The sequence below is a fragment of the Urocampus carinirostris genome, chromosome 6 (assembly GCF_059441175.1).
Source record: "Urocampus carinirostris isolate Australia breed hairy pipefish chromosome 6, RoL_Ucar_1.0, whole genome shotgun sequence".
In the NCBI taxonomy this organism is placed as follows: Eukaryota; Metazoa; Chordata; class Actinopteri; order Syngnathiformes; family Syngnathidae; genus Urocampus; species Urocampus carinirostris.
Genome location: NC_142354.1, coordinates 29,820,217 through 29,834,246, shown reverse-complemented (window position 1 = coordinate 29,834,246; position 14,030 = coordinate 29,820,217). Strand labels below are relative to the sequence as shown.

Sequence of the window (14,030 nt, the reverse complement as noted above, 5' to 3'; positions counted from 1 at the left end):
TACGTTTTTTTTTGGATCATTTCAATATGTGTACGTCGTAAAACAATTTCTATTAGGGAACATTTAAAAAAAAGCGCATTTCAGCTGTAATTTTCTGTCACTGACGACAACGTCATCATCAGTTGACAATATTGTCGCTAAATCCTACAGTCTGTCTTGCTGTGAATAGATAGGTGATAAGTTGTGTTTGCAAGGTAATTATCGCCTAATAAGGAGGATTTTCCATCATTGATAAGGTGGAGGTCGACAGGTGTGAAATCGAGAGACTATTGATGATACATTAGCACTTACTAAATCCTTAAAATTAAAGTTACTTTAACAGACACACAACCATATTTACAACATTGTTTTTTTGCCTGTAGAAGTTTGCATGCTCATACTGGTGGAGCTAATGCTGATTAATGAAATGATCTTCATTTATATAGCGGTTTTCAAGTCAATGAAGACTTCCCAAAGCGCTTTACAATGTGCTTCACATTTATCCATTCACACACACTCACACACCAATAGCTGCTGTGCAGCTATGCAAGGCGCCATCCTCCTTATTGGGGGCATTTGAGGTTCAGTGTCTTACCCAAGGACACTTCGACATGTAACACGGAGGAGCCGGGATTCGAACCTCTTGATCCCCTGACGAGCGCTCTACCTCCTGAGCTAATGCCGCCCGCGTACGAATATCTTGTAAACACATTGGACACGGCAGACACGGACCTCACTTTTGGGATAAAACAAGGAAACAAGCACAGGCCTTAGTTGAATTTGGTGAGTGACATGAACGGCATCATCCTTTATCTAATGTCAAAAGTTTAATGCAGAAACAATATATAGGTGCATAATAACTTTGCTCCTGCTTCGCCCTTCTAATATAAATAATGAAAATCCGGGTAGCCCTGATCAGCACCCAGGAAGCCGAAGGTAGTTTCTGATTGGTTTGAGTGATTTGATGCTCTTAAAGTGACGTTAAAATTCCACAATGTACACAAAAATGTGCACAACAACAGACATCCCTCGGTTTTCGCGGTTAATGGGGACCAGAACTGAATGTGAAAAGTGAAAATCCAAGATGTAGGCTTGCACCTTCATAAAAGCCTGAAAGGTCAAACTTCAAGATGACATCATAAAATAAGAACTAAAGTTCTAAAAAATGATAACACACAACACACAATTGCAGTTAAATAAATTGTTTTATTTTCATTAGACAAAACTAAAACAAAATTCACTTTTCAGTGTTAGAAAGCAATTTAGAGAACGGCCGGCTAGCATCGGTAGCATCAGGTGTCCCAGAATACAGGGTTCTTCGCGATAATTAAAATAAAACCGAACTGAATGTAGCGGTTTCCCACAAGTTGTTCCTCCAAATCATCAGTTTAATGGCTAATTGACCTAGCGTTGGCAAGATACAGGGTCCGCAGCGGTTGCTTCAGAGAATTGTTAGCCTTGCTGTTAGCAGTAAGTCAAAATAGCCAGAGTCGCACCCGGAGTTGATCACAATTTGTTGCGCTCTTCTGTCTTTCGTTTGGGTCCAATTGAATTGAATTCCTTTTTAATATAACAACTGCTAAAAGCTATCTAGTTATATGCTGCTGCTCAGTCACTTCCGCCCTTTGTTTGATTGACAGCTTACAGCAGCCTATCAGAGTCACGCCTACAAAGTCACACCCACCTAACAGAGCGCTCTCCTTAATCTGTCCCCGCAATGTTCTGTCTAACAGAACACAATGCAACAATATATATGAAAATAAAGACAATTTAACTTAAAATCCACCAAGGAGTGAACCAGCGATAACCGAAGCGAGAAGTTGATAGAGGTCTATCGCAATGCATTGAGGACGCACAAGTCTAACAGAGATATGGTGAAGAAACACTGTATCATAAAATCTATGTGTGTTTTTATGTTTTTGAGAAAGAAAAGAATTTGACGCCCATCTCATCTGGGGATTAATGTGAATGTTTTATCCACCGACAAAGTATTCATCCCCCTATCTTTCATCGTACACATTCAGACAGCATTCCACATAGCGAGAGTCTAAAGCGATATAGCGGGTGTGCGCATGAGAAGCCACGGGCAGTTTAAGCCGTGTCAGCATCAGACACGGTGATGCCGGTCCCCTCGGCTTGGCTGGCGTCCCCGGCACGCCAGGACACTTCCAGCCGTACGCTCTGATAAGAACTCCCCAGATGTGAGCGCCAAAAACTCAACAAAGTGCTGTCCTCCATCTGCTTGTGATGGCTCGTTTGCGAAGGAAACGGCTCATAAGGCGGGCTCTTTCAGCTGATTGACGAGAGCCGGTTCCCTTTAAAACGCAATCTATCTCTTTCTCTTTATGTCTCTCTCAGTTGCACTATTTTTCTCTCTATCACTCTGTCTGTCTTTCTATCTTTTTATTGCTTCCCTCTCTTCTCTCTCTTTTTTGATCTCTCTTTTTCTCTTTCTCTTTTTCCGTCTCTTTTTGTCTCCTTTTTGACTCTTTATCTGTCATTTCTCTTTTTTCTCTGTTTCTCGCTCTCTGTCTCCCTCTCTTCCTTAGTCTTTCTATCTCTCTGTTTCTTTCTCTCTTTATCTCTCTTTCTTTCTCTTTACCTCTCCTTTGCTTTCTCTCTTTCACTCTCCATTCCTCCCTCCGTTTATGTCTCTCTTTTTCTCTCTTGCTCTATTTTTTTCTTTCTCTTTTGCTGTCTTTCTATATCTAGGTTTCTTTTCTCTCTCTCTCTCTCTCTCTCTCTCTCTCTCTCTCTCTCTCTCTCTCTCTCTCTCTCTCTCTCTCTCTCTCTCTCTCTCTCTCTCTCTCTCTCTCTCTCTCTCTCTCTCTCTCTCTTCATCTCTCTCCCTCTCGATCTATTTTTCTCTCTTTAACACATACTTAATGGAGAAAATATTTTAACTTTTTAGTGACACCTCAAACTATGCACCCCAACTTTAAAAACAAAAAGGTATTTTTAGTGAGCCGAGCCGAAAGAGTTTCTTTTCTAAAAAGAGCCTGAATTCCTTTCACTACCACCTGTAAAGCTTGCTGCCAATCATCAGCATAGAAGCCGAATGCAGCGTCACGCGTCAATAAAAGCTCCCGAGTTTAGCCGGTCGACAGCTAGTACATGTATAGCATGGACTCCAATAGTGCATGGAAAGTGACTTTGGATGTGGATGAGTGCTTTTACCTGACTAGTCGGTGTTACTACAACATGGACAGCGTGTCGTTCTCATCAATGCAGCTCCACAACTAGCTCGATTTGTGATTCATCTTCAAAGCCTTCAGTCAAAACCTGAACGAAGATCAGGGCGATTTTTTTTTATTATTTTATCCTCGCTTCCCTCTGCTGCTGTTCTCTTTGATATGGGTTTAAAAGCGGCAGAAATGCAAAGCAGCTAGCCTGTAAGATGTAGTAAAATGAAGGATATGGTTTGATGCTAGTTCCAGAATGTCGCATTTGATGTCCATAGACTTCAATGTCAGTTAAACGAGTTGACGATAGTTATGCGCTGTAAAGTAATTAAGAATAACTTCAAAAGTTTAAATTAATTCATGCAAAATTACATGTTGCTGCTAAATTTCATTGCACTATTGTTATAACTTAGATCAGTCTACCAGCACTACCTTGTAATCTTAATTTCTCTTTAACCTCTTAACGGTCTGACAGTCAAATTGTTGATAGACAACAACATGATTTCATGATGTCACCAGTCACTGAAATACGTCAAACTTAAACTCTCGCGATCCAAGATATCATCATCATTTTTAAATGTACTCATCACAATCAGTCTGAAACAAGATACTCTGAACCTATTAAGCCTGCATAGCTCATTTACATCCCCTGGTAGTCATCAAATGAGATGATTGTCTGCAAACATGGCCTTGTATCCAGGAGCGTCCAGTGAATCTTACCGTGTAAAATATTTGCTCTGAAACACACGATTTTGCAGATAAATATATAAATAAATCTGCCTAAAAGCATTCCTGCATTCTTTGACGATCCTTGTTGTAATCAATTATTTTCGCTCATTTTAAAAATAAACAGACTCATCAGATGATTTACAATTTGTCTGTTGGCCTCTGACTTTTTGATTGACATTACTACCAACCAATCTTAGGGTTTTTTATTCACTGTCAACAACCCGCATTAGCCTAAAAAGTTCTGTATTGATAAAATAGAGATCACCTCCTGTAACCCCAAATATATTTAGCCAGTAATAACCAATTCAAGTGATTGACACATTTGTTAGCCAATGAAATTCTGGAAAGAACGATACGCAGATATACATAGACCCCAAAATAAATGTGTGTAACGCCACTTGTTATTCATTTTACGCATTATTATTACGCGCATGTGGTTGCAATCATTGATTGACTTCTCAAGAGAGAAGTCAAACATTTAGAACTCTTTTCAAAATGTCTAAAAGGTTTTAGTGCTGTAAACTGGTCGTTTCCAAATGGCTACTTTTGGAAACGTCTAAATCTACTCTTGGAAAAAAAGTGTAAAATACAATGTTTATTTTTTTTTACGTTGTGATCAATTTTGACTTGGTACCAGGTAAACCTTCAATCTATTGTGATTTAATTGCAAAAGGGAAAAAAAGCAGCCAAGAATTAAAACCTTCTATTTCTATGTGTTCCAACTCAGATGGCTCAATGTTAGTAGCACTTGCAGTGATTATTTCAGTTTGGAACAAATTATAGTTTATTACCTTTCAGAACTGACCAAAAGTGTCCACAATCTCCATAAGGTTCAAGAACAGCACTAAATTTACCTTATGTAGGTTTTGGATCGGAATTTTGGACAATTTTTACAGGAACGTTAGAGGGTTAAATTCTTTATTCCGAGTTTATCCTGGAGTGCCAGGTCTAATCTTTGTTAGCAATGACAGTGAAGGCAACTCAATCATGAAAAAGTCAATGTTTGGGGCTGAGGTGTGCACCAAATGGGTATCCTTGATCTCACTACTGCCCTCTGCCAAGAATTGTCGGAGTTGATAAAGATATAAACTCATTGCTGGTAAAAATTTACAAGTCGAGGCATTTATATAGTTTAAAACTACTTCGCGAATGCAGGAGCCCGGCCCGGCCGCCATCTTGGTTGGCCGCCCAGGCCGGACTGACAACATCCAGGTCAGTAGGCGTGTTTATTGAGAGTTCACGCATGAGCAGTGAATGGACGGAGTCACGCATACGTATTACATTACATACAATAGAAAAACATTGAAAACGTATTAAAATGGAACATGGAATTAGACTGAAAATATGGATCTTTGAAACGTGATTATGTGTGTGTGTGTGTGATGACTACTTGCATATTGGAAATAGAAAAACAGGTTAAACAAGTTGATTTCATAGCACAGGAATCTGAGAAATACACAACTAAAAATAGATTACTTTACAGAATCTAGAGAATTGCGTGCCTCACTCTGCAACTGCAGACACTTCAGCACTCTACAGCACAGTAGTACCTTACATACTAATTGCATTGATGATATTCTCAATATATTGCGAACATTCTGCAATCTTGAAAAAGAAAATCAAAACATTTCAATGAGAAAGAACTTCAACACGGAATAAACATAAACATTTTATTATTTTTTTGTTTCATATGTCATTGTTCCATGATGACAGATGAGGCACAGACTCACATGACTCCCCTGACCTCATACGGCAGATTTAAACAAAGAGAAGTAACATATCTGTCAACCTGTACGTTTTTGCCGTACAAAGTACGTTTATTATGCGTTTTAAGACGTGTACGACGTACAAAAAAATCTGTACGGAAAAACGCAAATTTGTCAATTATGGGTAACATCTGGTAAACACCGACTATCACGAAACGGCAAATCAATCAAGTCTAACAAGTTTCGCCGCGGTAGCCTCTATCTCGGTATCGTTTTTTTTTCGTTGCAAATGGAGCGAGCGGTTCGATGCTACTGTGCGCATGCATCTGCCTCCTGGGGATTTCCCATCATGCATCATTCCGGGAAAAAAAAATGGTGTAAGATTATTTTGTATTTTGTCCGGGAAAATACGACAGTTTGTACGGTCAAGCAGCCGTGGAGGTTGACAGGGATGAAGTAATGCAATGTCATTAATATTCTTAATTTGATCCTTAACTGGTGATTCAAGTCATATCACAACTAAGGGGCTTACCCAATAATGTACGTTTTTTTTATTGTGTATACCGCAGAGTAGCCTAAGTGCTTACTTAGCCATAATTGGATTTTCTATTCTATTTGCAATGCGGACTTGGGTCCCTTGTAACAATAAACTGCAAGCCCCACACTTATCCCCCTAAGCGGACGTTTTTTTTCTTGAGAGCGAGGCAATTTTGGACTTTCAGTCAGCATGTTTGTGTATGCCTCTGAGAGAGAAGCTTCCATTTGGCTGTCTGACAGCACGGCCAAACTGGCTCCGAAAGGTTTTTAGTTGTTTGCGCTAAAAGCTCAGGGCGGTGATGAAACAGAGGCCGGACAAGGATCCCTGCATTTTTAATTCGAGTCGCTGAGTTTATCGGGCGGGTCGCACCGCAGGGAACGCAAATTGGGGATTGAGGGGAAATACCAGATAGGTAACTCGGTGCCACTCCCATAAAAATAAGCTATTAGTGAACAGGAGTTTACAGATACATCATATAAACATGTTTACCTCTTCAAATCATCTGCAAATGTAAACCGGTAATGTGTGGCTAGATGTCAAAAAGCTCTATGATGAGGAATCTTTCCAGCACAGGGGTTGGCAAACTGCACCCAATTGGCCACATATGTCCTGGCAGGCTCTTTGACACATTCCACAGACCAAGAATATCATTAACCTATAAATAAGATGGTAATTTTAAAAAAAGGTGGATTTGGTGCTACTCTTGTCCCCTGTGTCCCTTAGTGTGTGTTCTTCCAGAATAAAACGTGTTTTTCATGAAGCAGTAATGTGTACTATGCTCAAGACCAACATTCAAATAGCATTTTCATCATCACATTATTCATTTTTTCAGTAATGAATGCACCTTATGCGTGTGCATATATTTGAATAAAATATTTACTTCTTGCTATATTCACTGGACGTCTCATTGTATCCATTCATTCAGTGGTAATACTTTCTCAACATTGTTGTGTCATAATAGTCTGTGTTTTGCAATAATCTGTGGTCTGTGCAACCCTTGAGACTCTTTGTGATTAAGAGCTATACATATAAACATGACTTGACTTGATTTTTTGTTGAGATCTTGAGTCTCTCCTAATACCACCTGCAAAATTCAGTTCGATCTAGTCTTAACACAGTTCTGTTGAGAAGGTTGGACCTCCGGACTTTGTCTTAAAAAAAATCCCGCTTCACTTAAGTGTCATTCCTGTCAAACCATGCCTCTTTGCTATACAATGTTCAGCCAATTTGTCGATGCTTGTTTGGGAAGAACTTTTTCCTGTTGGCATGCGCAGAATATCCTGTTTATTTCATATTTTGTTTTATTTTAATAAAAGTCCTTAATAGAACTGCTCATTTCAGCTCTTGGTTTTATTTTGGTCCATAAATCTTGCGGTTTTTGATTCGAGATTGCAAAAGGAGACAGAGTGTCTACCACCTACAGTAAATATCAAATTTTATGAAAAATCTTTTTGGATAAATTGAATATTTACAATGAAAAAGATCCACATTAAGTTTCCATTTTGTCCTTTTTTTTTGCATGAATGGAATGTTTATTATTACAAAAGGAAAACTAAAAATGCCCCCAAAATTGAAAAAAGTTTATAGGTCAACTTAAGGTTTATTTCTCCCGTTTTGACGAGGTATCGGATCAAGATTATGGATTGGCAGATAAAAAAAAAAGTCAAATTAATCTTAGTTTTGTCCTGTGATTTTTTTTTTTAACTTAATGTGGCCCACGTTTCATAGGGTTTGCCCACCCCGATTCTAGCAAGATTGTTTATCCGAAATCCTTAATTGAATAACAAGACACAAATATCAGGAATAAGATAGTGTGGGAAAATTGTAGTTTGATTATAGTTTCAATGTGCCTTTGTATGGTTTTATCCTCGAAAGTACCTTAATAAAGCCAAAAATTATATCCAGGTGTTGTTTGTCTTTTGTTGTGATTGTGTTAGCTTAGGTAGTTCATTTTCCCATATAGACACAAAGATGGCGCCTCACGGTCTTTTATCAAAAGAAGTTCTTCAGAGATGGCGCCTGGCTCTTTCACCTCCCTAAAATTGACCTCTTCTCCCTATCTGTTCTTCCTTAGAAATACACTGCATCATTGTTTAAGCTTACCGTAAATAATTAGCTCCTCTCTCAAAAGGGGGGCTTATCTTTGTCCTCCAAGGTCAGTTGGGCAGCTGGCCAGATACATTCACTTTCTTTTAACATTATTATGATAGTGTGACACCTAGCGGCCAGCATTATATCGTTTCATGTAATCATGTGATCTTGGTTACGCCAATCAGATGTGTTGTTTAACGCATGTGTTTTGAATAAATGGGAAACTAGTTATCGGATGTGTGTGATACTTCTCTGAGCCAATCTTGGAAGTAGATCTAAGGGACAGCTCAGGTTGGATGCGCCTCCGATGAAAGGGCTACCCAACTCAACCTCAGAATCAGAGTGTGTTTCTTTCAGAAAGAAACTCTTTTGGGTAAAGAAAGAATCTTAATTAATTAATATGTAAGTGTCAGCATGGATGAAGCACTATTATGTCGTTGTGGGTGTGAAAGAATCTTTCTTTACCCAAAAGAGTTTCTTAATTTTAAAAACACAACCTCAAGTTTTAACCTTGACAATAGCTTTGTGGTTTTCATTTCAACCAAAATGAAAATGTCAGAAATAAATGAAAAATGGATGAACGAGCACAAAACGACAAATGACCTTTGGTGTTTTTCGTCCTGCTGCGCAGTTTTCTGGGGAGGTTCCAGAGAACAAGGTGAACGTGGTGGTTGCCAACCTGACGGTGGTGGACCGGGATCAGCCCCACAGTCCCAACTGGAACGCTGTGTACCGCATTGTTAGTGGGGACCCCTCTGGGCATTTCACCATCCGCACTAACCCCGTCACTAATGAGGGCATGCTGACCGTTATAAAGGTGGGTCTTGGAATGTTTCTGGTCTTTTAACTTTTGTTGTATAAATGGGTAATAACAAATTATTGTATCCACTTGTGTAGAAGCTCATCCCTTAACAATGATTTAAAATATCCACATGATAAAAGAAATAGAAGAAAATGTGTACCCCAATCTGTGGAAGCAGTGTATCATTCATTTTTCTTGGGTTGTGCAAGCTTGAGAGCCTGCAAACAAAGATTTATCCAAGACACTCAATATCCATTTTGTCTCTTATCTCCAAACCACTTAAAGATCTCCTTCTCCATTTATGGGTACTGTCCAAGACAGTAGACTGGTCCGATGGCTACTCAGGTGCTACCTGGCTTTTAGAAGTGGTTGTTGTATTAACAAGATGAACTTTTCCTAAAGGTTTAAGAATACTAAGGAAATGATTAATATATTTAAATGAATTAATTAATATATAAGTGTCAGCATGGATGAAGCACTATTATGTCGTTGTGGGTGTGAACACAGCCAATTGTGGTGCCTGTTGCAGCCAGTGGACTTTGAGATGAACCGGGCCTTCATGCTGACGGTAGTAGTATCCAACCAAGCTCACCTGGCTAGTGGCATCCAGTCATCACTTCAGTCTACCGCCGGCGTCACCATCTCGGTTCAGGACGTGAACGAACCGCCCGTCTTTCCCGTCAACCCCAAAATGATCCGCTTCGAGGAGGGTGTTCCGGCAGGGACCACCCTGACCATGTTTTCTGCTCAGGACCCGGACCATTTCGTCCATCAGATTGTCAGGTACCTATTTTAAAAAACCTTTTGCAAAAATGTCATGAAATGCCGTATCGCATCTGCAACTTCAGGTTTTCTAGTGTGCACCATATCATACATTACAAGATCGTACTTTTTTTACTCTCAGCCTGGTCCAAACTCTTCTTAGCGCACTTTTATGAAATTATTTTTTAATGTGATGTTTAGAGTTTAGTTGACCCTCAAAATAAGGAAATAAGATGTTGAACTTGCAAGAAGGACAGGGAGAGTGACTTCACCCTCCCTCACCCGAGCTTTATCTTTTTATTACATCTCTTAGGTTACAAAAATAATCCGCCCTAAAGGGTGTAAGATTTAAAGAACAGCAACATTGATGTAATCGTCAAATCAGTGCACAGTAATAGTCAAAATAATGAACCGGCATCCCATGATACATCCTTTGCAGGTGTCCAATATTAGAAATGGAAGAAACTTATCAAAATGTGTAAACAAAAAAGGCGTTTACTTGAGTAAAAAGAAAAAAATGATTATTTTACTCCGCTACATTAGGCAGAATTGAAGTCGTTACTTTGTCACTTCATAAATCCCCTCTGCGTAAGGACCGGTCTGTTTGTCTCCACTAAGGCGCATTTATTTTGACGCAGAACTTCACCAGGCTCTACCATGTTTGACCAATCAAACCTAGCTGCCTTAAGATAAGTATTGGGGCTTTAAATGTGCTACTTGGTGCTACATGTGCCTAATTAAATTATTTGATTTCTACTATTTTTATTTTATTGTTTATTAGCGCACTTGAATTTTTTTAAACTACTTTTAAATTAAATGTATTTTTTCGTTGATTGGATGGACTTTGATGATCTGATTGGTTGTTTAAAAAAAATCAATAAATACGACATTGCTACAGTTACTCAGTGCTTGAGTACATTTTTCACCAAGTACTTTGTTAGTTTTAATATATTCAGCATATATATCTTTTCTAAGGAAGAACAGATAGGGAGAAGAGGTAAATTTTAGGGAGGTGAGAGAGCCAGGCACCATCTCTGAAGTGCGGTGGTTAGCATATCTGGCTGATGTGCAAAAGTTCCCCTGTTTGAGAACAGGTGGAAAGATATGTTGGCCTGGAGAGGGATGGGCGCCACCACCCTGCAGATAGGAACTCAGGACAAACTAAAAGCAGATCAAAGCCACTCTTGCCATATAATGGTCATTTATATTTCAGAAATCCTTGCTATAGCTCCAAAACATTGTGAGGATTTAGGGTTTTAAATGATTAAAAAGAACATATTTTTACACCAAAGGCATCAACTTTTTTCATTGATAAATTCCACTGCTGTTTATTCTGATGTGTGAATTAGGAACTTGATTCGTGGGTGAAAGTGTTGAAATATCAGGAGTATCATGAGTAAGTTCCACTTTTGCTCCTGTTATGTTTTATATGAATGATATTGACAAAACATTGACTAATTCCTCCAATCATCAATATTGTGGCATTTTATATTTAGAGCGCTAGCATTGTGGAAAAAGGCATCTCGCCATTTTCTTCTGTCCCCCTCACATTTGAGGAATTTCTGGCCCAAGCGCCAAAATATCAAACATATTTGATATTCGACGCCATTTGTGCTGTGCGGTTTCTTTCAAAAAGTTCTCCTGATCACCTGACGTTAGAGGAAAGATCGGGCTTGTAAGCTATTGGCAAGAGGCTGAAATGACGTCTGAGGTGGAAGGAGAAAGCTGGGCATCTTTTAACCCAACACCGAAGAGTAAAATTCCTTTGGGTATAGTGATTTTGAATTAAACTGATCGTTTTGTAAGCATTTTCTTTATCTAAATTATTACTTGAGTAAGGAAGTAAGTGCATGCTGTGTTGATCCTCCAAGAAGTAAAAAACAACGGCATTGTAAGGAGCTCTGCAAATGGTTTAAGTGAGGTTTTTGTAATTCCAAAAAATAAAGCATTTTCACGCCAATGGCACCAAGGACAGACGGCTTGTAAACATATTTTCACATGTGTGGTAGTGACAACGTTTCTAGAAAATCAGCATGACTAAATGATTTGAAATTCTTCACTCCTATTATTTCGCTTACTTTTTATCCCCACAAGTTTGCTAATCGAAAAACTAATTTGAAGGGTAAAGGCAGACGTGATTTTTCCTTCTTAGCGCACTGTGAGTTTGTTCACAGTTTGGTGCTGCTGTATAATCCACAGGGAGCACTTTTCCCCAAAAAGTTCATCCGTCTCCAGTGCCCACTGACATTCTCACGGCCAACTTTGGGTCGGTCTCGCCTCCCGGTTTCCCGGTACGAAGAGGTCATCATCTAACGAGTGGGACGTGGTCCGTCTCGCCTGCTTGGGTCTGCTTGTTCCCCCCGTCCTCTTAATTGATTTTGTTCTCCGTCCGTCCTAATGTGCAACCACACAGCAGGCTTCGTGCCATCTGGGCGTTGACCCTGCATTCCCTCCGAGGCCCGGCGGCTTTGTTTCGCTCTATAGCCGGAGTCACCGAGTGCCATCGATTTTTCTTAATGTCAATCAGATGACCTCTTTTGCCAGAAAACACTGTTGAAATGCAGCTGAGCACATATGTTTAGCACATAAGCAAGTTTTTCTTGTACAACGAGCAACAAAGGGAAATTAGCGCTTTCTTTTTTTTTTAAATACGACTACCGTAATATTTCGGACTATAGAGCGCACCTGATTATAAGCCGCACCCACCACATTTTAAAAGGAAAACCGATTTTGTACATACACAAGCCGCACCTGTATATAAGCCGCATGCGCCCACATTTAAACATGTAATACAAACACAAAATTAAACCAAACCCGACTTCAAGTCCCGCGATTGAAACTAAATGTCCCTCATTAAAGTCCAAAGTCCTATAATCACAGCCGGCAAAATGAACGGAAAATGATACCGGTACTTAAGGTTTGATGCAGACCTGCAGAGTCCGGGTCCCATTGAAAGTAATCCAAGGAAAAAAGTGTATATTTCCAAAGGTAAGGGTGGGAAAAATATATCAGATGAACACATTTACTCACGCAACTCCTTTTTCTTTAACCAACTTTTTAACCACTCTTCTTTGCTTGTCTGTCCCTCACCTTTAGCGGTCCCCACTTAAACTCGGCACCCCGCGTTTGTTCCGCCCCTCATTTTTCGTTCACCCGTGCAAAACATATCAGAAAAAGTGTCTAAAATAAATACAAATAAATACAATACAAAAATGTACAGTTGCAAATACATATTATACATGGGTTACACATATTTACAAAGAAAGATGGTACACCGAGAGAGTTTTCGAAGCTTTAATAATAATAGTATAGCTTTCATCCCAAACGGTGACGGTGACAGGGCAGTTAATGGTAGCAACATTCGAGCGCCACTGGCGGCCGTTAGAAAAATTACATAAATTGGCCGCATCACTGAAGAAGCCGCAGGGTTGAAAGTTAGGGAAAAAAGTATCGGCTTATAGTCCGTAATTTACGGTAGTCTCTTGAGCAGGGGTCAGAAACCCTTTTTAAAGAGCCATAAAAGCAAAAATAGTTTGATGTTTCTTTTGAGAGAGCGACACCATATATTTTAAGACAAATCCGTCAAACCCCTTCTCCAAACAAAAGTTAACTCTTCAAGACAGTTTATTTCACTGTGTAATGTTTGATGATTTGGTAAAATCAATGAAACGATAATAATGCCAGAGCCTGTGTCCAATATCAATAAAAATAAACCACTTAAAATTCATTCTCCCTTCCGCAGTTGCTTAAAGAGTGTTGAGGCTCATTTTGATTACCACTTTTGTCCTGACTAATGGTTTCAAAACAAGGTGCGAGCAAAGTCAAAAGTTACTGCAACCAAGGATGCTAACGTGATTACCTTCAGTGCAGACAGCGCTTGGCGAGAAGTAGTGTGCGCATCCTGTCCTGTGTATAGCTTCGCCCATTCCTTTCGCTCACCCAATCAAGTTGCTGTATTGCTCTAGTTGGTTTGCCATAGCTTCTGGGTAAAAGGTTCTATCAGGAAACCAGAACAGACCAGTGGACCCCAGAGCATTCGTTTAAGTCTTTTATTAAGGAAGCGTTCAGGGCTTGCTGGAGACGTGATGGCCGTCAGACGTCAGCAGCGGCGCCGGGGAGATAACTTCGGAACATGTCCAGAATCGTAGTGCGGAAGTCAGGCAGGTCTTGTTTACCGGGGCTGGAAAGGGGATCAAAGCGTGGGACGGAAACAGGTCGGATCGGAGGCAGGCAGAATCGGA

At 39.7% G+C, this 14,030-nt stretch overlaps 1 protein-coding gene across 2 annotated transcripts in view; it reads left to right on the top strand.

The window, feature by feature from the left end:
- Window positions 1-14,030, top strand: part of cdh4 (cadherin 4, type 1, R-cadherin (retinal)) — a 323,086-nt gene that overhangs the window by 285,990 nt on the left and 23,066 nt on the right. For both annotated transcript variants that reach the window (XM_088338690.1, XM_088338689.1), the window contains exons 9-10: window positions 8,857-9,042; window positions 9,557-9,814. In XM_088338690.1, coding sequence (XP_088194816.1) covers window positions 8,857-9,042; window positions 9,557-9,814 — 444 coding nt within the window. The remainder of the gene's footprint in view (window positions 1-8,856; window positions 9,043-9,556; window positions 9,815-14,030) is intronic.